The sequence below is a fragment of the Poeciliopsis prolifica genome, unplaced genomic scaffold (assembly GCF_027474105.1).
Source record: "Poeciliopsis prolifica strain line A6 unplaced genomic scaffold, Auburn_PproV2 SCAFFOLD043, whole genome shotgun sequence".
Taxonomy (NCBI): Eukaryota; Metazoa; Chordata; class Actinopteri; order Cyprinodontiformes; family Poeciliidae; genus Poeciliopsis; species Poeciliopsis prolifica.
In genome coordinates, this window is record NW_026562418.1 from 1,501,066 (window position 1) to 1,523,812 (window position 22,747).

The 22,747-nt window shown below is 41.6% G+C and overlaps 3 protein-coding genes across 4 annotated transcripts; 2 read left to right on the forward strand and 1 right to left on the reverse strand.

The window, feature by feature from the left end:
- Window positions 1-3,935: 3,935 nt before the first annotated feature.
- irx4b (iroquois homeobox 4b) lies at window positions 3,936-8,092 on the forward strand. Of its 2 annotated transcripts, none has more exons than XM_055055938.1 (6): window positions 3,936-4,370; window positions 5,252-5,413; window positions 5,535-5,644; window positions 5,799-5,955; window positions 7,214-7,367; window positions 7,456-8,092. In XM_055055938.1, exons 2-6 carry the CDS (start codon window positions 5,258-5,260, stop codon window positions 7,989-7,991), a joined length of 1,113 nt encoding a protein of 370 aa, XP_054911913.1. In that variant the 5' UTR covers window positions 3,936-4,370; window positions 5,252-5,257; the 3' UTR covers window positions 7,992-8,092. The 2 variants fall into 2 exon arrangements, with proteins under 2 accessions (XP_054911913.1, XP_054911910.1); XM_055055935.1 differs by having other exon boundaries at window positions 3,936-4,255.
- A 6,607-nt stretch (window positions 8,093-14,699) lies between these two features.
- ndufs6 (NADH:ubiquinone oxidoreductase subunit S6) lies at window positions 14,700-18,100 on the reverse strand. The gene is made up of 5 exons (XM_055056046.1): window positions 18,078-18,100; window positions 17,185-17,392; window positions 16,859-16,912; window positions 16,053-16,175; window positions 14,700-14,819 (listed from the first exon to the last, which is right to left on the reverse strand). The coding sequence occupies exons 1-5, from the start codon at window positions 18,083-18,085 to the stop codon at window positions 14,751-14,753; spliced, it is 462 nt and encodes a 153-aa protein (XP_054912021.1). The 5' UTR covers window positions 18,086-18,100; the 3' UTR covers window positions 14,700-14,750.
- mrpl36 (mitochondrial ribosomal protein L36) lies at window positions 17,572-18,839 on the forward strand. Its single transcript, XM_055056047.1, has 2 exons — window positions 17,572-17,703; window positions 18,399-18,839. The coding sequence occupies exon 2, from the start codon at window positions 18,410-18,412 to the stop codon at window positions 18,758-18,760; it is 351 nt and encodes a 116-aa protein (XP_054912022.1). The 5' UTR covers window positions 17,572-17,703; window positions 18,399-18,409; the 3' UTR covers window positions 18,761-18,839.
- Window positions 18,840-22,747: the final 3,908 nt, after the last annotated feature.

The following is a 22,747-nucleotide window of genomic DNA, read 5'->3' on the forward strand; positions in this document are numbered from 1 at the left end:
CACTCAGCTCTCCTTTGTTTTCACAGTTGTTCTGTTTCTCTGAAACGTCTCGACAATTCTTGTTAGTGCCCCAACAAGAGGAAGTATATAGAAACCAAGTGTTGACTTGTCTTTCCACCCTAAGGGTCTGTCTTTATAGAACTTGAGGACATTACTACATTCATTGAAAACAGGGAGCTCAGAGTGACCATTTGGAAGGTAATGATCACACATCGTCTTTTCACAACACATAGTGGTGAATTGAACGCGCCAATGTCATCCAACCCTAAGTTCTCCGTTTCAACCTACCACTATGATGTGATATGAAAAGATTGATCAAGGTGCTAAAACTAGTAAGTCCTGTGTGTTAGATTTTCAAAAGTTGGTGGTACAAATCCACCTACATGCAATGTGTATGAAATGCGACAAAGATCTGGAGCATTGAAGATTCACGCAACTCTTGAAAGACTGAGGAACCGGCATCATTGACAGGCCAACATGTTTTGGCCTGTGCCAATCATCAGGGTCATTACAAAACTCCAGAAAGTTTGTGTTTAACCCTGTCCAGGCAGATGTTGCAGATTTGCAACAGCTCTCTGAGGAGCACTGTACTGAAAAGAAGTGCTACTTAGCTAGTCTTTGCAAGTAATTTGAGCCTGAGAGGGTTAAAATGCTTAGATGAATTTCCTGTCCTATTAAAGGCCCAAATTTCTACCACTGAAGAGTCTTCAGCGCTCCATCAAGCTCTCTCCAGAGATAGTCAGCTTAACTGTGCTTCTTTGAAATCTCTAACATTTTCTAAGAAGAACGCTCCAGATGGGGGGTTTTATGTCACTGGTGCGCAGATTCTCAGAACTCAGAACAACAGTTTTTACTCAGTGTTGCTTTGGAGAGTCACCTCTGAGTCCATTACAACCACTCTGCAGAAATAATCCCACTACCTCCCGTGGCCCAAAAAGCCACAGGAGTTTGGATTGGCTGAGTCTTGCATTGGTCCATAATTGGAAGTAAAGAAATGAAAAAATAAACAAATTAAAAAATCCCACCATAAAATATTACGGATCTTCAGGAAGTTGCTCCATCTCCAACTGGCAAAGGTTCCTTTCATAAAAACAAAATCAACATATTCTGTCACTATTTCATCGAAATGTCACCACTTATGACTCTCCATAACTGGTAAACTAGAGATTACGAGCAGAGGTGGGAGTCACTTCTTCTGCGACTTCTCTGCATAGAAAGTGATGATTGCTGCCTCCAGGTCAGTGGTCAGTCTCTGCCTCAATGAAGGAATTCAAGAATCTTGGTGCCTTGTAACCAAAATTATGGCAGGATGAAGTAGGAGACGGATAGACGTGGCTCATGTTCAGATCTGGTGTGATGAAGAAAGACCTGGGTCAAAATACTCTTAATTTACAGGTCCATCTAGATTCTAATTGCCCCCATCAATTGGGAAGATGCGATCAAGTATTGAAATAGACCGAAACGTGTTCCTTCGAAGACCTAAGGTTCCCTTCTAGCCTGCGATTGCCTAAGTCTTCTCCAGAATGAGTATCTCTGCCAAACAATATTTAGGTTTTCACAGTAACCGATCTCATAGGTGGAATGGGTAGATTGTTCTTAACTTTTACTGAGCTAAACTGGGGTATTGTAATGTTATTCCCTGATCACAGAGCGCCCCACTCCCACTCAGCTCCTTCAGACTAGCCAGCATCAATTAGCAATCACCTGATGGAAGTGCACGTCTGTTGAGCTCCTATGAACTTCTTTTCAGTACAGTGCTCCTCAGAGTGGCTGTAAACGACATCCTGGACAAACATTGTGATGACGTGCTAAAGCAGAAGCTTCTTAGAGATGTCAATTTCAAGGCGTCGAATTGCAAAGTAAAATTTCTTTTGACCCTCTGATAGTCTTAAGAGACGGGGTCATTTGAACCCCTCAAGCTTTTTATTCTGTGTATGGGAGGAGCTGCACTGACCCTGCGTGTCTTTCTGCTAGCTTTTTTTTTTCTCTCTTGGTGAGTGTTTTGGGAACTGATGGTCTGACAGGACGATCCTCCTCCCCCGTTGGTTCTCGGCTGTCTGATCGTCATTTGCCTGAACATTGTACGAGAACGTGGGGGGTATAAATGTGTGATATTCACAGCATTTATACAACAGCTGAAGGTAACAGCTACGTGACTGTGCTATAAAAAGGCACTCTGTACCTAGAAAATACATAATACTGCCCATTTAGAATATTTCTACATAGTACAAGCCATATAAACAGAATAATAACAGTTGGCTGCCACATCTACACTATTTAAATGACTTTACAACTCCCCAGAATACACTTGTTGTAGAAGCTATTTCTCCATTTTTCAGTTAAATATTAGAATTTAGATAATTTAGTTCATTTTTATTTGATTATTTTGTAGTTGATTTATAATTAGAATTTTTGCCTAATTTGTTATTTGAAATAGGTTCTTTGGTTAGTAATTCACTTAATTAATTAATTTCAGTTTGGGATGTGGGTGTGTCACAGTGTGAATGGGTAGGTTTTAGGTAGGTCATTATGCACGTGGGTGGTCAAATGGTTTTTCACCAGTCAGCTAGTCAGTCCCAGTCTATCCAGTCAGTTAGTCTTGTTTAGCCTGAACTGGAATAGAAGGAGCCAAGAACTGCTTTTTGACCTTTCGAACTGCCTAAACCAGAATCCACGGTGCATCAGGTGACAATTTGAGTTAGATTCACTTTTTGTTTTGGTCACTTCGAAATCTTGAGTTTTTTTGATTTTTGAATTTGAGTTCTGGGCAAATAGCCACTACAAATATTGAACGATCCACTTGTAATTTTGTGTGTCATAAAGTCAAATGTAAGAGTGAAAATAAACATTTTATTCAATATTTGACACCCGCCATATGTCACTAAAATCAGTCGGTCTTGTAAAGTTTTTAGCAACCATGAGTCACCAGTGACTGGGGCAGCCGACTGTATAATTTACTGGGGCACCATTTTATATAATTCTACATACACTGTACTCAACAGGAGCGGCCCACCTTCAGTGATCAGCCTCCAGCTCTCATCAGTGATAGATGCTTGGATCTTGAGTCATGTTCTCCAGACCCGGGTCTGGGGCCGCTGCCTCCCCTGCTCAATTCTACATATACACGCTTCACAGAATATAAACATTGTTGCATTATAAATCTACCACTCTGCCCATTTATCCCCTCAATTCTCAAAGACCAAAAAGAGGCAGCAGGCTGAAGGAACCGCGTTCCCATTTCCTCCGCGCGTCTTAAGACTTGGCTATGGAAAACATGACAAGCCATTCAGCTGCTAAAGGTGCTTACTCAAGGGAATGCGTGGACTGTTTATTGTTTGATTAATTTGCTCGGGGGAGACCTGAACCCCCCCCCCCACACACACCCCCACACCACACACACAACACCCCACTCATGAATATGTGGGTGACAGCGAGATTTCTCCGCGGTGACAAGTTATCTAAACTACAGAGGCAAAAACGATTATGCTAATATCAGGTTGTAGTCATCAATCACCCCGCGTCAATGCGCTGTCAACGCATCACCGTCCCTCTCCCGCGGAACGCTCCTCTGGCCACGCGAGGTTGTAAAATGTTTGTGGCGCGTGCAAACGGTCGCAGCTGTGGGTGCGTTTGTTTTGGAGAATTGATCACGCGCTTCCCCCCCCACTCCCGATCCGAGTGGATCCGAGCTGTCTGTCCTCCTGGATGGACTTGGCTGGAAGGGAATTAATTGGGCGAGTTTCTTCGTCCCGACGGGCACACCGCGCTGACGTCACGGGGAGACGCGCCTTAAAACCCAAAGAGCAGCGTCGCGTAGCCGGGAGACGGCTGCGTGCTTAGATCACACACACACACGCACGCACACACACGCGTTTTGCACGCGCGCAAACCGAAGTCCGGCGGTTCGTCAGAGAAGCAGGGAGGCTGCAGAAAAAGCCGCGGCAGGCGGAGAGAGAGAGCGAAAGCGGAGAAGTTGCTTCCTGGAGCGCGCGGGGATGACGGCTGCGCGTAAACGTCCGCGCGCCTCGACTCGGATCAGAGCCTTGATGATTTTGTGATCTTAAAAAAAAAAACAACAACCCAAAACAAAACATAAGAGTGTCGGGGAAAGCGAGCTGCAGGTGGTGCGGATGCTCTTGGATCTTGGCCACGTAGTTTTCTTCCACCTTTGCGTTTTTTTTTTTTGTTTTTTTTTCCCCTACTTTGAACCATGGCGTATTCACAGCTGGGATATTCCTACTCCACCACACCGCAGGTGAAGAGCGCTCGTCAAAAAGTTCTTTTGATTTATTAACTTTATTATTAGTTTTTTTTTTCTTTTGTACGTTCATTTGAACCAGTAATGCTTCGTTTGTGTTTCGAGTTGTGCGGTAAATTCCTCCACACTCACTTCACCGGAACTGTTTTTGTTTTGTTTTTGCATCTGTGTTCATTATTTTTTATTTCTTTCTTTATTTATTTCTATTATTGGTCCTTTTTTCTGTTTGTTCTCAAGTTTCACTCATATGGGTTTATTTCACTGGCCAGATTTTCTTTGACTTCATTTTGATTTAAATCAACTTGTTTTGTGTTTTTATCTTGTTTTGTGTTTTTATCTTGTCGTGAGTTTTCAGTTGTGTTTGACTGGTTTCCACTTGAGTTTAATTTCTTGAACAATCAAGCGATAAGACTGCAACATTATTATTTCTGAAGGTTTTAGATTAGTTACTTAGTTATTTAGACATTTTTGTTAGTTTATATAGATATTGAATAATTGTATGTATTTGTTTTATTGTTGTGATTAATGTAAATTTCATCTTAATTTAGTTTTTACTAGTGTCTTGTAGTTTTGATTTCATATATTGATTTGAAATGTGTTCCTTCACATCACTTATTGGTTTGTGATCAAAGGATTCAGTAGTTTATTTTTGACCAGGTGCCTTCAGCTTGACATAATGTCGGTCATGTTTTATCTTTTTTTGACTTTAGTGATTTATTAGCTTTTATATGTGTGCTTAAAAGAAATGTATATTTTAGTGTTGGTTTATGTATTTATTGGTGAATTTGTTTTCATTTTTCAATTACTTGTGTTCTCGGTTCTTACCTGGAAGCTCTCCTCAGAAGTTTTACGTTCAGTTCATTTTGTCGCTTGCTGTTGTGTGGATCTGCAAACCGTCAACGTCACTGAAGACAAATCGACTGCTTACTGGAGGTTTTTATGCCATTATATCGGAACGCTTGAAGTAAATTGCCGACGCTGATTTCTCCATAGTTTCTGATGACCTCTGGTTCTCCCACGTCCCACCCGGTGCTGCGCTCCCCGGGCCACCAGCTTCCTCCTGAAAGCGGCGTCGGGGTCTACGGCGGCGCTTACCCAAAGAGCCAGAGCTACTACAACACATGCGCCAGCGACGCCTCCTCTCTCTATTCCAGGGTGAGTGCCGGGCCTCACTTTTATGCTTTTAGCACCGATCCAAATGGAAACCACTTTGCACAGGCCAGAAAAGAACGTAGGGAAATTGTGTGTCTGATATTTAAACTTTTAACACTTTTAGGGACCACTAGATCCCAAAGAAACGGCACCCGTGCATTTGGGGACGTCGCAGAGCGCCGCCTATTATCCTTATGAGTACACGTTTCGTCAATATCCTTATGACAGATATGGGTAAGTTAACTCGTTCTCTCAGCTGAAAGACGTTGTGATTTTAACCGTTTGATTGTAGTCAATTTCAAGACTTTTTTTTTTCAGTGCTAAATAGAAAGAAAAAAATTCAAAGTTTTTCTTTACAACAATTTTCTCTCTGTTGTCGATGGTTCAGGTATTCCTGCTCGGACAGCTCCTCCCGTCGTAAGAACGCCACCAGGGAGACCACCAGCACCCTGAAGGCCTGGCTGCAGGAGCACCAGAAGAACCCGTACCCCACCAAGGGGGAGAAGATCATGCTGGCCATCATCACCAGGATGACGCTCACACAGGTGATTTCTTTTTTATTTCTTCCCCAGGAATGCTCAACACTTTATGGTTATTGCTTAAACGTGAAACAATGAATGGATGATGTATTTTTTTTTTTTTACAAATAATCTGAAGTCGACGTTCCAGTCCTGGTTTGGTTCCCCCACATTTAGCATTTGTCATATTTGACCAAATCTTTATTTATTTATTTTTCTATAATTTTTTTCCTCCGAAGAGTTTTTGCGGCGCTAGTGGCTCATATTTTCGACAGTAGGCAGACAGGAAAGAGGGCGAGGAGAGGGGAAAGACATGCGGCAAAGGTCGCCGGGACCAGGAGTCAAACCCGTGACAAGGACTGAGGCCTCCAAACGTGGGACGTGCTAACCCCTGTTTCACCACAGCATGCCCCCCGTTTGTCCAAATCTAACGCTAGAAAGAGAACGAGAAAATGCTCCTTTTTCATGTTTACACAAAGAGTTTCTGTTCTCCGTAGAATCAGTAAATCCACGCAGTTTCGATTTAGGCCATGAAAATGGAAAAATGCAGCATTTAATTCGCTAAAGAACAGAATTAGGTGCGGCGCTGATGTTTAGCTTTAAAGTGATGCCCACTTTTATTGTCTTGTAAAATCACTCTCATCTCGTTTTGATGACTTTCTGTTCTCCATTATCCTAAATCTTGTCCTCTAAACAATTTAAAAGGTGAAGGCCACTTCAGCAGGAAATCTTGATATGCCGACAATCAACATAATCGGACAGCTATTTTGAAATCTTGAAAACTCTAGACTACTTGGAAAGGAAAGACTCAATTTAACAGCTTACAATTACTTAACCAGCCAAAGTGGCATGCTGACACAATCAGGACTTTGATAGAGAAATACTGCAGTATGTCACATCTCATAACACCTGTAATGGTAACGCTTCATTCGTTTTTTTCTTTTCTTCTTAGCGCGCTCTGCAATAAATTCAATGGAAGTTTGTGCAATACTATGATTCCAAAGACAGCTCGAAAACAATAGTTTGTGGGCTACATCCTGTATGTACCATTGATTCAAACCCTGCCAATTGGATGGACTTTCCCCAAGACGTTAAAGCTTAAGGAAAAATGGTGGGGAAAGACGACGATAAGACGGAAAATTTGGCAACGAATGTCTTCAACTCAATATTCATTGCTGTGTTAAGTTCTCCAAATATTATGCAGACATTTTCTTCTTTTGGTGGTCTTTCATTAGACTTTCCCTTCATCTGGAACTCATTTTAAGTGTCTCTCTGTGTCCTTCAGGTGTCTACGTGGTTTGCCAACGCACGCAGGCGACTAAAAAAGGAGAACAAGGTGACATGGTCACCGAGAGCTTGCAAAACCTCTGACGAGAGAGGCTGCGATGAGGACAGCAGTGAAGCCGAGAAGCCGGTTAGAAGTAGCGCACACCTTCACGGTAAGAAAGTCCAGAGCCAGTCCCTCATCTTTTGGATGCCATTGGCTATCACAGTCTCACTGCTTCCTGCACTGATTGTCTTTTGCAGATCAACGGTGTGGAGAACTGCAGAGTGACCTTGAAGACTTCGACATGGTGGAGTCGGATGCTTCTGAAAGTGACCCGAAGTCACGTGTTCTACCAGAGAGCGAAGAAGCAAACTCAAACGCAGAACACCCACGTGGCCAAAGACTGTCTGCGGATTGCCCCAAACTAACACCAGTCAACCATCAGAGCAGCTCCTTCTACATGAATCCAAATCTTCAAAGTCCCGACACGAAGCCCAAAATCTGGTCTATCGCGCACACTGCTGTTCCCCCAGAAGCCGGCTCCCCACCAGAATACCCCCCATGCATGCTATCGTCGACCCGGTCCTCCTCCCCCGTGTACTCAACAAACATGGCGCTCAGCAGTGTGGACAGGCAACAAGAGTCTCCAGTGGCAACACTGAGAGAGTGGGTGGACGGAGTGTTCCACGGTCCTCCGTTCCTGCAGCCCAAACCAGCAGAGGCGTGGAAAGACCTCAACGACAGCGGGGCGTCTGTCCAGTCCTTCGAACTCTTGCAGTCTACACCGTGTTTGTAGCCTATGATCATTGTAGCACTGGGATGTACGGACTAAAAACAAAACAAAAACATTTTGCTTTCTATGATGGAACGGAGGTTCTGCACCTCAAACATCAAGTTCTCCAGTACAAGTCTTGGTTCCTTGCAAAAAAAAAAAAAAAACAACATGGGAAGTGTTCTGCCACAATACTGTACGTCATAAAGAGCTTAATGGTAGAAAAATTATTTTAGCTCTAAAGAACAAAAGTCAGTAGACTTTTCCATGTAGCAGTGATGCAACTGCTGTCCTTGTGTCTGTTTTATACTGTCAGGCTGGTATGGTCCTAAAACACTCCTACACTTTCCACCCAGAGAGAAATTCAGAGTTTTGCTTGATAAGAACTGACGATAAAGTATGAATTACATTTGTAGTTTAGATATTACGATGAGATTCTGTGGAGGCTTCATCAGTAAAGTTTCCCTATGTGTTTTCAAAGGATGCCTTTTTACCGGATATCTGAGAAAAAGTGAAGAAATGCTCAGACTGGCCAAAGGCTGATAACTAGTCAAACAGGGGTCTCAGCTCAAGCTGATCTTGTCCATTTGAAACGACTCAAATTCATAAAAAATTCTGCTAGCATATGTTGGGTATCTACACATTTTCGCTCACTCAGCTTGTTTGTATTTAGCCGAATAACATCACTGTTATTAAGCTAAAAGCATGGTGGCCCAGGCTGCTAGGTGTTAGCCACCTTGATCGGTTTGCTATGTTGTCCAAGAACAGAGCAAACGTTTGGACTCCCGACCATCACTTGTGTGAGGTGTGTACGATAATGTAACTTTAACAAAGCTAAAGTTACATGGATTAGCCCTGCTAGTTGTATCGATACGTCAGCTGGGGTCCCATCAGTCTGCTCTGAATCCACCTGGATGGCAGACATTTTTAGAATTTGGTCTGTAGCGTCAAAGATGGTGCATACCAAAAATTGCCCAAGCAACTCACGACTAGGGGAAGGCTAGCAAGCTATTCACACAGACCCCAGTCTTTGGCTTAAATTTCTCAAATCACTAAACTAACTAACACTAACTTCAATGCTAGCTAAGCCATCTTAGCTGCCATTGACTACTTTAAGAATAGAACATTTCTAACAAACATTGCCTGTGTTGCTATGCATGAATATGTTTCCAGAAGCTGCTAGATATCAATCTGCCTGACTGGCTTATCATGAGTCTGGGCCCATCATTTCCAAACTATTAAAAGCAAAGGAGAATACCATCTGCAATATTATTGCATAAATGAAGAGATGACCTTGCAAACCTTAAGTTTGCGGGGTCAGAGTGGCTCGAGTCTAAGGTGGCGAGGCGTATCGATACAGCTGGCGGCGTCTGTTAGCGTGACTAGCGGACGCCACTGCTAGTCACGCTAACAGCGCACAGTACCATGAGCGCTTTTCAGTTTGGAAAAGTTGGTAATGCTTAAAGCTTAGACACACAATGTATCCCAATTTGGGACAATATTTTATCAGTCGGTGATTTCAAATTGGTAACATAATCTAAAATGGCTGGCAGCCAGATCTCAATGTCTGAGATTTGCTTTCACTCATCTCCAAACTTACATGCGGCATCTTTGACCTAAAGCTAAGGGAAATCTTACTGCTGCATTACTTTCACAGAACATTTTCTGTTTTTGAGAAAAGCTCCTCCATAGGAAACGGTGAGTAGCACCCGATCCTGTTTTGAAAACGCAATAATCCTCGGCTCTTTTATAACTCGTCGACTCTAATGTACTTCAGCGATCAAGAGTCACATCCTGTACAGTTTCCACTCACGAAATGAAAAACACACGACTGTACACTTGCACCGCGGCCTGCACATGCACTAAGTCACAAAAATAAACAGTGTATCCTGTGGCATGGCAATGTTTTCGGTGTGTCCTGGCGTTGTAATGGAATCCGTTCAGATGATATAAAGCCTTTTCTGGAGCTGAGGGATGCACCTCTGAATCTTTGGCTGAGTGTGTGTGTGCGCGCCACAGAGTTTGTTTGTGTGTGTTTGGACGGAGTGAAATGGGGCGGTGTGAGAGTGGGAGCACGGGGGGGTAGTGGGTTGGTATTCAGCCGTGACTAATGGAAACACACAGAGGAGGGTGCTGCTAAATTGTTAAATCGATGCCACTTCCACCTCGGCTCCAGATATAGCTGCAATCAGCGATGCGTCTCTTTTCATTAGCCGCTTTTTGACTTTGTCAACCTTGGACAGCAGGAAGATCCTTCCCACGAATAGGAAAATAAAAAGGATCATAAAAGCATCTGGATAAAACCAAGTGTCACACCTTTTTCTGATACGTGATATTCTTTCCACCTTTGCAGGTAACAGGAATTGTTCAAATTCATATGGTTATGCTTAAAGGCCACAAAGTCTTAAGGCTTTTTTCTAAAAACCAACAAATAAAAAAAAATTCTCAACCACTGCATAAAGAAACGCAAAGAACTTGTTTTCCCATCTTTATCCTTTTCCTGCTCCTGTTCTTGTTTTTTTTCTTTCTTATTTAGAAGCGGTAATAAAGTATTTATCAGAACAGAGGAGGGATCTGCCTGGGCTTTGTATGGAATTAACCATTTTAGATTAAATAATTCAGGATGAATTCAACCGAGAATTTCATTCTGTTTCTGCTTCATAAATAAGTAAGGCTTGAGATGATAAATAATGGCATCTGTCTTCTTATTTCGATAAAACTTCTCTTTCTTCTGCGATCATCCTGACAGGACCTTCGCCATGGCTGGCTGCTAATTTATCTTTTATGGTTACGCCGAATTTCTTTTTTCACTTTGTCTAAATTTAACAGGCCAGGAACAACACAGTTTTGTTCCCTGTCTTGGAATCGAGACGGATTCGAAGCGGCGTGAGGAAATCCGGTATCGGAGTCAGGAGATGTAAACTTGTTCTCACCTTTTGCTGTTTGGATGATGCATTTTTTAAAATTATTATTTGTCCCGAAAAGAGGGAAACAAACCACCAGTTTTAGATTTTTAAAATGGTAGAGAATGAAATAAATCTTGATCATAATAATAAAAAACTCATTTTCTGATTTTGCCAAACTGACCACACTGTACAACAACAGATTTTAAGCAGTTTACGGGACAGGAGTCCTGCATTCGGGGTACAAAATAATCATCATCATTTGCTGAAACGCATCACGGGTCGAGGGCATTACGAGAGGGAACAGAACTGCTGAGTAAACAGTCTTCACCTACTTCAAAGAATCGGTGATGGTCGATTTACTGCAGAGTGTATTTGGAAAGTTTCCACAAGATGAGTTACCAAGACACTTTGCGACAGTAAAGAAATAACTGATCAACCACAAATTTCTTGCTGTTTTTGCCCCCTCAAAATATTTTTTTGACACCGTTGATCATGATGGCTGAACAGAAACAAAACTGAAGTTATCATCTTTGGACCCAAAGAGTAACAAAATAAAGTCAAAATAGTTTCTGCAAGCAGCTTCAGCAGAAACTGTTTGATCAGTCCCTGAATCCAGACGGACTAAGACGTTTAGAGTCACATTAAGACGGTTGCAAAGTCGGTCTTCTGCCACCCAAAGAACACTTCCAGGGTTAGACGACTAATGTCTCCACAAAATCTAGAGAAACTCACTCATGCATTCGTCTTTAGTGGTATCCATTACCGCAATAGTTTTGTCACAGGTCTGCCTAAAGAAAATTCAATCTGTCCTTCCTTGTTGCTGAAATGTGCTATACAAGTAAACTTGACTCAACGTTCAAGTGAAACAGGATGGATAAACTGATGGCCATCCAGGACAGTTCAGGCCACGTTAGACCCAAAAGATAATTGGAAAGAGGTTTATATCTAAATAACTCAACTGGACTGGTGTCCTGTTAGCTGTGTATTTTTTTTTTGTCTATGCTTTGAAAAGATTCTGATGGAATGTCTTAAAACAAAATTCTGACAACTTCAAATTACTCCCCTTTGCACCTTCGGTCTGACACCTATTTCCTTTCAACACCATCTGAGCCTCTGTTGCAAATCCAAACACGCAAACACACCCACTGGCATATATACACTCACAGTTCCAAGTCTCTGGTGTCGTGTCACACACACTTTGTTTTTTTTTTGTTGTTGTTTTTTTCTTCCGGGGCTATCAAAGCGCTGAGTGCAAACTCTGTCCTCCAAATAGCGCCTCGTGTCGCCAGAGGTGTCTCGCTCCCCACAGTAACCCCCTGAGCTCTTGGCACAAGAACAAGTCATTATTTTCATGGTAAAGGTCAGAGGCTCTGTCACCTGACCAAAAGCCGAGCCGAGTGGAGTCGCCTCGAGACAATGACCAAAGGTCAGCTTTCTGATTTCCCTCTCTCGCAGCGAGCGTGGACCTGAGGAGGACTGGGCTGCTCCCAGATCTGCCCGTGAGCCCCCTTTCGGGTCAGGTTGGCTTCCGGACGTGGAGCCTCAGATAATTGGAGTTGTGGAGCTCCATAATGAGCCTGGGGCTCTGTAATGTGACACATCTTAAAGTAGAAATATTTTAATAGGGCAATTACAGAGAAGAGGAGGATGTTTTTGTGTGGAGTGAGTGATTGTTGCGCGCGGGACTTTGTATTAAGGAACTCCCTGGCATTTAACTCCATTATCTATTGCTCTGCGTTGGGGACATTTCTAATGTGATTAGTCTCATTTGGGCGTATCTTTTTTTGATGCTTCTGACCCGGCAGTGCGGGTCAAACAACAGCCAAAGCTGTATTTGCAATTACCCTCTGATATTCTGCAGAGGGACAGAGGAGTGCTGGATGTCGTGGTAGACCCTGCGCTGATTAAACCACTCTGAAACGAAAACCCTTCAATGAGTCCGACCGCAAATTGGTCGAATGTACAATTATAACCTGGACTTACTTGACACATACACTGTTGGGGAATACGATGATATACTGGGTGATGAGTCTACAGCGTTCCTACATTCCCAATGCCCAAATTCCAAACGTTTCCAGCATTGAATTAGCCAAATTCCCAGCACATTTTAAGTCCGCTTTGACCAAATATACCCACAAAAGTTTGGAAAAAAATTAACGCTTGACATTTCAATACAAAAGTGGTAAATTGGATGGATAAAAACCAATGAATGAATGGCAGTGGAATGGACAGGTGGAGCATAGACAAATTCATCAAATAAGTGGATGGACAACGGACACACTGATGAATGATTAACTAATGCACAAATGGACAGACAGATGGACAACGAAACTGAAAGATGGACGGTAGAAAAACCAATGGATAAATAGTGGACTGAAGGACAAATGGGTGGATGAGGAATAGATACCAATAATGAATGGAAAATAGGTGAAAGTTTGATGAGAGTTATACAAACAGATAGGAGGATGGAAAGACATGCTTGGGTGGTTGATGGGCAAAGAAAGTGATAATCGATGGTTGAAAAACAGATGAATGGACAGACAAATGGACTGGTAGACAATCATATAGGTGGATGATGGACACTCTGATGAATGAATAACAGACCAAATGACAAACGGAAAAATGGGTGGACGAATGATGATGGGTGGGAAAAAAGAGATAACGGAATAGGCCGATGAATGGATGAATATTGGAAAAATCTACAGATGGGGAGATATGGATAGGCAGGTAGATGTACAGACAGACAAATGAGTGGATAGAAAATGGGACGGATGAATAGACAAAGTCCAGAGATACAAATACTCCTTAAACGCCTGAAAATACTTCAATGAATCCAGATTTTTCCAGGGTAACAGAAAGCATGTTTAATACCAGTGAATAATTTAGAGGTGCAGCAAAACGTAGCACTACTCTGTCATTCACTCATTTCATATCCTCATATCCAAATTTTGCTGTCTCCAACTCAACCGGCCATCACCTCCGAACCGACCAGACGCACTGACCGCCAGACCAAGAAGTTGTCTCCCTGACACCGACCCGGCTCACATGCCCCGGTTTAACAATGCACCCCACTCGCTACCCCTTCAATCATCTACTGTGGTCTGACTGGAGATGAGGTTAACTACAGCATCGGGCGTACTTCCAGGAGCCACCAGGTCCAATTATATCAGCCTGACAACTCCCGCCCCACCCAACCTGAGCCCTGTGGAGTGGAAAAATGCAGTTCCACTGGCTGCATCGCCAGGGACCGAACACGCCAACGGTGTCTGGAGCCTGAGCCGAGCACGGGCCAATTTGGCATGCAGGGGTCTATGGAGAATAAGACCTGATGAAATATATATATGATCTTCTTCCAACATGTATTGTTCCGCTCTGCTGTGTCTCAGCAGGAAGGGCCCGGAGTTTTCCAGGCAGATCGTCGAGAGGAGCTGCATTATGGAGCTAAAATCCCCTCTGCAGGCACGAGCCTAATCTTTCATAGACAAGATTAATTCAAGATTCTGAAAGTCCTGCAAATGTTGTGAAAGCAATGTAGCTTAATGTATGTTGTTCTTTTATTTCATACCTAGTCTTAAAAAAAGAAGAAGAAAAAAACAACAACAAAAAAAGCTAGTTTCACTGAAAAGCAATTCAATATTTGGACAGTCAGCTGAAGCACATATGCAGCACAGCACTGACCTCTGTTGGTCAAATGCTAGAACTGCATTAAACAAAATCCAGGAATCCAGTAAAATTCAACCTCTATTTTTAAACGTAAGTATTACATTCATGTGTTTCCCCCTCATTAAAGAAAAGCTTTAAAAAAATTAAAAAAATGCTCTCCCAGTTAGACAACATAATTTATTTTATACAGAGAAGCAAATACAGAGCTGGTGCTTCAGTGATGATGCTTCTGCTTGAACTGCAGTCCACAGTAGCCACACGTCCCCACCTTTGTGTCCTTATCCTGAGTGGAAACAACAAGACGCTTGTATTAGTGGAAACACTTTGTAGGCCATATACATTTACAGTGCCATATACGACAATCTTTGCAGATATTTTTTCCCCCCAGACTCGAACAGATTACAAAAACAAACTTCAAAAGATTTCGCCAGGGTATCAACTACGAGAAACTAGGACACGTCGATACCGGGAAAACACGTCATTGCAACACGGCATTCTGAAAATTCCAACAGTTGTGTTGATTATGATTATTGATCAACATTATTGACATTTTTCTTTCTTCACAATGACACAATGTCGCCATTTCGGACATTAAATATAAGCGTCAGTGGTGGGCATTATACAGGTAGCTGGAAGCCATCCAGCTGGCCATAAATCCATTAATGTCTGGACCAGGGCCGGACGATAAATTGATTTTATCAATAGCTGAAATTTTTGTTTTTGAACATTAAATTTTTTGGGAAAATCAAGATCTTTTTTTTAACCGATGCACTCCTTGGGTTTCCATAGTTCAGAATGATGCCAACACGCTCAGGGCCTCCTGTTTTGTTTGACGAGCTACTTTCACAACTTCTGTTTATTTCGTCTTTGAATGCCAGTCAATTTTACAATGTAACGGAACAGGCTAAAGATTTTTTCTCTTCTCGTTACAAGAATAGAGTTAGAACATCATAAGAATGCGGTCACAGTAATACGAGAATAAAGTCAGATGACAATAAAGTCACAATAGCATGAGAAAAAAGTTGTGATATTAGGAAGAATGAAGTAGTAACTTCATGAGAACTCCAACAAAGGAAAAAAAAACCTAAATCATCCAACCTTCTTGTCTAATTCGAATGAACTTTTTTCTCATAATTTTAAGACTTTCTTCTACATAATTTATGTCTTTATTCCATCAATATCATGACTATATCCTCGTAATTCAAAAAAACTCCTGGAGCGCAACTCACAGAAGGGACGACTGAAATAAAAGGCATTAATTGAGTCATATCACCCGACCCTCGTGTGCAAAGTATAAAAATGCTTCTGCAGCACTTGGATCTTAGCTTTATGTAAGAAAATAATACGTGACAATATGGAGGGCAGTTGCACAGGCAAAAAAGTGGATCGTTCCTTTACTGCAATTTTGGGCGGTTTGCTCCTTAGAATTCACCTTTTCTTTGGTGGGAAAGATATTCCTTATACTTATTCCACACAATTTTCATTATATTACCAATGACATACATACAAGTCTTACCAAATTGATGTAGACTTTGGGATGTCCCAGTGCTCCTCCACCTCCATCACAAGACACCACTCTGGCCTCCAAGTGCGTCACTGGCTCTTCTGCCACAAGGTTGATGGCAAAATTCTTGTTCACCTTAACACACAAGCAAATAGAAGAAAACGCTACGAATCTTCAAATAAAGCCGCCAACATAGGTTTTAACTGCCCAGAAGCAACATTGTACTAAAATGTAGTTTTTACGATTAGAAGTAGTCATTAAACAAAACATGAGAAGAGACATTAGCAGCAGTGCAAACAAGTTATATTGAAAGGTAGCTGAAAGCAAATATTTATGTCGGTTTTCCATCAAGATTGTGTTCTTTTGTAAACGCATATTCACGTGGCAACCAAAAATGACAACAAATTTGCCTTTTAACCAGTTAGAAATAAAAGGCAACAAATGAATAGAAATATTCAATGAAACATTTCTGGTATTCTTTACTTTGTATTTTATTGCCATGTATATATATAAATAAGTTAAAACACTTCACAGCAGCCATGACAAGATATATGTATGCATATGATTCAATGGAATCATAAAATTACAAACTTTTCTGACTGGACCTCAGCCAAGTTATTTTAATAAAAAATAATAATAATCCTGTTTGGGCTCGTCCATGTTTAAGGTCTTGTCCATTTATGTATTTAAATTTCATATCCCTGTTTTAGATCTAATCCCATGTGTATTTCAACATGTCCATTCATGTGTCTGGTGCATCTCCTTCGGTTCATTCATCTGATAGTTTGTTGTGGCTTGCTGCACTGACTACTTCTTACCTCTTTCTGTCTTCCGACAAACCGAGCTCTTCTTGGGTCTTTTTCATCAAACACCTTAAAGGAAACCACATTCCAGTCAGCCTCTACATTGATTTCATCACATCATCCATATCACATGCTTGCAAATTGAGATGAAGTTAGATGTTAGTGTTAAATGATAGATAAGATGTTAGTGTTTAATGAACGTCGAGCTAAATAAGAAGCGCATAGTGCGTAGTGAAGGTGGCGTCCGATAATGGAGCTACAGCAACATCTGAACTTGGCTAAGGTGAGCTAACAGAGGGCCTACGTTTAAGCACTAAAAGCGGGGGACGTTTTGGACCTACCTGTCCGGTGTGAGTGATAGGCTCGTCGGTACTTGAAACCGCCACGCTGTATCGGTGGACGGGTACAGCAGTCAGCCTCACTGGTTGAACGAACCCCTTCGCCTTCCTAGTGAAGGACAGGACTTTGCACACAGTGGCCGCCATGTTTACAACAGTCAGGCTCCTGGGGTTGGGCAGGAGACGTTGAAATATTTTCCCGGGGTACTGCCTGTAAGGTACAAGAGGCTACAAATACATTTCACCTAAATTCGTACGTTTAAAACACTACATTTGTAGAATAAGAAATAAAAAGTATTATTTTAGAGCGTCATAAACGTACCGTTTTTAGTTTGTTATTTTAAGTCATGCAATTAAACAACCTTAAAGATCAGACTGGGGGAAACAATAGTCGCTAACACTTAACCCGGAACCGTTTCACTGAGACACAAACTCAAGAGTAGCATTGTGGTCTTGTTTCGACGTTTCAAAGGCAAATATCGGGGGTATAACACATGCTCTGAATCTACTCGAAATTATCAGGTGCAGTGTTTTCATTTTTGACTTCATAAACGAATAGCGTAATGTGCGGATTTATGTTCAAGCCTTATTTATCCAAAGTCTGAGCCGTCTGGTTTGTATCGCGTAGCTGTTTATACACGTTTTACAAGTACTCAACACATAGTTATATTAAGTGGAATTAATTTACATATGGTTGTGTTTTATGTTTAACCCTTTAATGCTGTGTTGAATAGTTACTGCCACCGTTTGTGGTGGAAGTAACTATTCCACCGACACTATTAGTGTCTCTATCTGTTACCAATGTCTGTTGTCAGACACTAACGTGTATTTTATTAAATTGAATGGCTTTGACAAACACAAAGTAGCGCATAATTATCGCGTGGAAGAAAAAGAACCTCAGCATCCCATGGACTAATGCTGCCACCACTGTGTTTTCCCATGAGTTTGGCGTGCACACGATATTGTTGCCGTTGGCGATGCAGTTTGTTGTCTAACGGAACAGCTACACATGCAATTCTGGAATGAAATTAGCTGTCAGAATAAAATGTGTTGAATCCAATGAGTGCATCGGTCTGTCGCACAAAACTCCTTCAAAGTACATTGAAGTAGACTAAACGTTGAAAAATTCAAGGTGTAAAACGTCCGTATTTTATAGATGAACTGTACTCGGCTAAACCGCTTTTCACCTCTAATTTTCCTCATGAATCTCTCTGCAGCCTTCGTCACCATGGGTCCCCTCTTGCTGAAGCACCTGGCTGCCTCGCTGAGTCGACAGGTTCTCCAGATGAGCCGTTTGAATCCCACCGTCTCCACGACAGCGGCAAGCGTGTGCAGGTGCCTGTGGACGGCCACGGCCGCCCAGCGCTCGATGTTCCTGCTGACGCCTCTTCTGTCGTCTGTCCTCCCGGTCCAGGGCGCGGCGTCCCTGCTGCGTCTCCCCGGGGCCCATCCCTCTGCGGGGATGAAGACCAAGTCGGCCCTGAAAAAGCGCTGCAAAGACTGCTTCTTTGTCCGAAGGCGGGGACGCTTGTTTGTGTTCTGCAAGACGAACCCGAGACACAAGCAGAGGCAGGTCTGAACTGTTGAGAGCGTGCTGAGAAATGTACAAAGGATTTACTGAATCACTGCGGTCATAATAAATTGTCATGATATTGTCATTAGGATTTATGTGGCGTCTTTTAATAAGCATCAGAGGAGTCGAAGATATTCACATTTTTTACGTAAACATAAGTAACCTTTGCAGAGGAAAACAAGTCAAGCACTTATTATGCAGAAAATATGAAGATTCTCTGTCAGGAACTTATTTTTCAATTTACAGTATGTTTCAGATTTGGAAGTCTTTAAATGCGCTTTGAGAATCTATTTACCCTTTCAGACATTTATTTCCCCCCCACACACACAAACTTCAGTGTTTCACTTTTGAACACTTTTGTGACTTCATAAAGCACTTTTTAAAGTTTTTTTTTTCAGTCATGAGAAGGGAGAGAAGCACTAGCTGACTGTCAGCGCTAATACTCGCCTCCTGGCTCTGATTGGTTGTTTCCAGTTAGCGCTGAGAAAAGGTAGAGGAGCTCCAGTTATTCAGATTATCTGTTTCATATGGTGTCACAAAATAGCAACAGTTTCTATATATAGAACCTATATATAGTTTGATACACTGCAAATATCAGTGTATCAAAAATAGCAAAAGCAGAAGAAATGTGTAAGAGACAAAATTTTTTTACATGGGTTTATGTCATTGTTAATCCACAAGGGGGTGCCAAAGTCGCTTTCATAGCAACCCAGGACAAAAGTGAAGAAAAAAACTGTCTTTCTTTTACTCCCTTTCCTCTTGAATAGATTTTCTTTTGTTATAATAATGTAATAAGTCATTTGTTTATTCTGAAATATTGTAGCTACACCCCCCTGCCAGTTGGTGTACACAGAATGGCATTAAACCTTCCTCAGGTGCCAGCAGCAAGGTTGAGCTAACCCAGCTGGCTACAATATGTTTGGTGACAAGAAGAGTACACATGGCTCTGCTTGAATGAGTTTCCAAAAGGTTACTATTTGCTGATGGAGGAACACAGAACAATGAAACAGTCGCATGAATAGCATTACATACGAACACACAGCAGTAGCTCCCTTTTAGAGACCATTTTACGAGGGAACTTACAACCCTTTGAATGATGAAAAAGCATTCAAATTTCCCGTGGGATGCTAATTAACAGCCTTGCAAGTTGAGGATGTCTTTTTATTTTTTTTAACAGGCTGGTTTGACTCCACCTGTAAATACTGACTGATCCCAACTTTTGATGTGGAGCCGATGACCCGGTCTGCTGAGGATTTCATTGCAGATAGCAGCCATCTGTGGCTTTGAGGCTCAAACAAAGTCTGTTTACATGGACAGTTGCTGTCTTGTAGAAAATAAAAGAGAGCTGAAATTAGTGGGTGGATCAAATATGGAATAAACAAAGCGTCAGATAAATCTACTTCAATGAGGGCCAATCACCTGGAAACATCTACAGTGCGCATCCTCAGCTTGCTCGTGAGGCAGACTATCTGGTTGGCTTGAAAAGCCACTTTCCCACAACAGCAGACATGTTGTTTTAGAGCGTGCAAGTGTGCGGCTGTTTATGCAGGTGTCATGTGATGCAGGCTTTTATACTCTACCTGTCTAATGTTTCAGTGTCGCTTTTTACTTTTAATTATTTGAAAAGCGAGACAAGATACAAATTTGGGGTGTGGTACAATGGGTGTACTCTGTCCCTCTTGTTGAAGGGACAGTGTTATGGAAAGATGGAAAGCTTTTTTGAGCTTTCCATCATGTTATGAAGTTTTTCCCTCATCAGAAACATACCTGGAAATCCTTGAGTCTCCTGTGGCAACCATTAGGGTTAGTCAAATGCTTGCTCTTTCCAACTAGCAGCATCGTCAGTACACAACAACTTGGACTTTGCAATAAGTGCCACTCAAACATGCAAAAGTTCTCCAAAGCCTTGTGACCTAAGATTCGTTGGACATGTGTTGTCCACTGTCCTCGTCACGTAAATCCAGAGACTTTGTTAGATTTTGTTTTGGGTTCTGGCTCGGACGGTTCCAAAACTTCTGTTGATTTAGTTGTATGATTGTCCTGACAATCACACAATTAACAGCACACACCACGCCAGGTGTGTGCTGTTGGCGATGGGTGGTGGTGTTCCAATCCCAAACAGATTTTTTTGGGGAAAAAGTGGCTTCCAATTTCAAGTTTGGCTTTATGAAATGTTACCACATTCTTCCAAAAGGTTTTGGGAGATTTTGTCCAGACCTTGATGTTGCTTTTGGAAGAAAAGACTGTTGCCTTGTAACTTGACTCCTACGTCCAAATAGGGCGAATACCAGAAATTATTGTCGCGTGTAACACAACACCAGCTCTGGAAAATTCCTGCAGTTCATTCAGTGTTGCTGCGCGGCTTATTTGTTGCCTCAATGGTGATTTTCTGTTTTATTTTTTAAATCAGTTTTGACAAAACCTCCTCTTGTTCTGATGGGCTTGATTCATATTTTTTCCTCCAGCTATTAATTGGTCTCTACACTGCTCAGTGAACATAAAAATAGCTCTATGTTATAGCTAATAATAAACAAGCCCCAATGTATATCTCCTCTGAAATGTAGCAATTTCAGAGGTGAAATTGCTAAATATGTTTCCAACAGATAAACGTTAAGTGTTAATCTTGGCTCCAACGGTTTCTGAAAGGAGATCTACCAGTTTCCGCGTCTTCTCCCGTGAAACCAAATCCCAGGCAGACACACCGACTGTTTTTAACTCGAAGCTTCAAAACCCTCCTGTGTATCTCTGTCGTTGTGTTGCTGTCACCTCAGACCGCTAGAGGACACATTGACTTTTCCTCAGCTTGCTTCTTTCTCCTACTACTCTCCAGTAGTAGACTGTTTGTCATCCTATTGATTTTAAGACGGGCTGGGAATTTGTCTGCAGCCGAACCAGTTCTATTTGTACATTTATCTTTTTTCTTTTGGTTCTTTTTTTGGTGAAGTTCTATGTTGTAAACATCTGTGGTGAACTGCCATTATATGAGGGGTTTGCAACCTGCGGCCACCTTAATGACGCTTAGTAAATTTGTTCATTAAAACATAATGAACAATTATAAACAAACTAAACTGAGTTAACATGAAATTGCATTTTTTTTAAAGCAGGAAAGTAATAATTGCTGATGAACATCACTATTCATATCAATCCAATTCGTCATATAATGAAGGATCATTAGTAAACGCTTTGCAAAGTTGAAGTCTGTTAAAACATTAAACATTAAGTTCTATTGGTTGAAGATTATAGCAGGTTCACGTGTTTACTTTAATTATTAAGCCAGTTCTGTTTCTGGAGAAACAGACTGCATCTTATCTCTTGTCAGGAGCTCGAAAACATGATGCATGTTCCCACGCTCGAGGCAAATACGGAAATCAGATCAAAAAGCTTTCCACCCAGAGGGAAAACCGTAATCCGTCAAAATTCAACTCTGACAGCAAGCTGACACGGTGAGTTGAGACCCAACACCGGCCTGAACGACTGTCGATGTCAGCTTGAGACGCATTTAAACTTTTCCAAATGGAAACCGACTGAAGAGAAAATGTAAAAAAATAATAATTAAAGGGACCATAAAAAAAAACAGCAACAAAAAAAAAAAAAAAACACGATTAGCTCCAGCAGGTGGATGATAAACATAAAAGAGATAAAAACTAGCAAAAGCAAATGTTGTAATCTGGAAATGACTAAACGTACGTGTGTGTGCCTTAACAGTGTATTTAATCATTCAGTGTGAGCAACAACAAAAAAAGTAAAAAAAAAAAAAAAAAATTCTCCAGCACTTTCTGACATTATGCTACTTAGGAATGATTAATTATTAATCCACACAATCAGAATTTTAAGACTATTCTTCCGAGTGAGAAGATTAAGAGCAGAGCAGTAAGTGCATCTGGGTCATGTAATTTTAATGCCATCTGTAAGTTGTTCATAGACTGTTTTTATTTTGAATATGGTCTTTTCTTGTTACTTTCAAAATAAAAGCAGACTGATATTTGCAGACAA

Bases quoted from the DNA above. Each gene is read 5' to 3' on its own strand.
- ndufs6 (XM_055056046.1), bottom strand. The intron at 16,176-16,858 runs GTAAGAAGTAGT...TTGTGTGTTAAG, and splicing joins TTGTCGGAAGACAGAAAGAG to GTGAACAAGAATTTTGCCAT. The intron at 14,820-16,052 runs GTAAGACTTGTA...GTTTCCACTCAG, and splicing joins CCAAAGTCTACATCAATTTG to GATAAGGACACAAAGGTGGG.
- irx4b (XM_055055935.1), top strand. From the start codon at position 4,211: ATGGCGTATTCACAGCTGGGATATTCCTACTCCACCACACCGCAG. The intron at 5,645-5,798 runs GTAAGTTAACTC...TCGATGGTTCAG, and splicing joins TATCCTTATGACAGATATGG to GTATTCCTGCTCGGACAGCT. The intron at 7,368-7,455 runs GTAAGAAAGTCC...TGTCTTTTGCAG, and splicing joins AAGTAGCGCACACCTTCACG to ATCAACGGTGTGGAGAACTG.
- mrpl36 (XM_055056047.1), top strand. From the start codon at position 18,410: ATGGGTCCCCTCTTGCTGAAGCACCTGGCTGCCTCGCTGAGTCGACAG.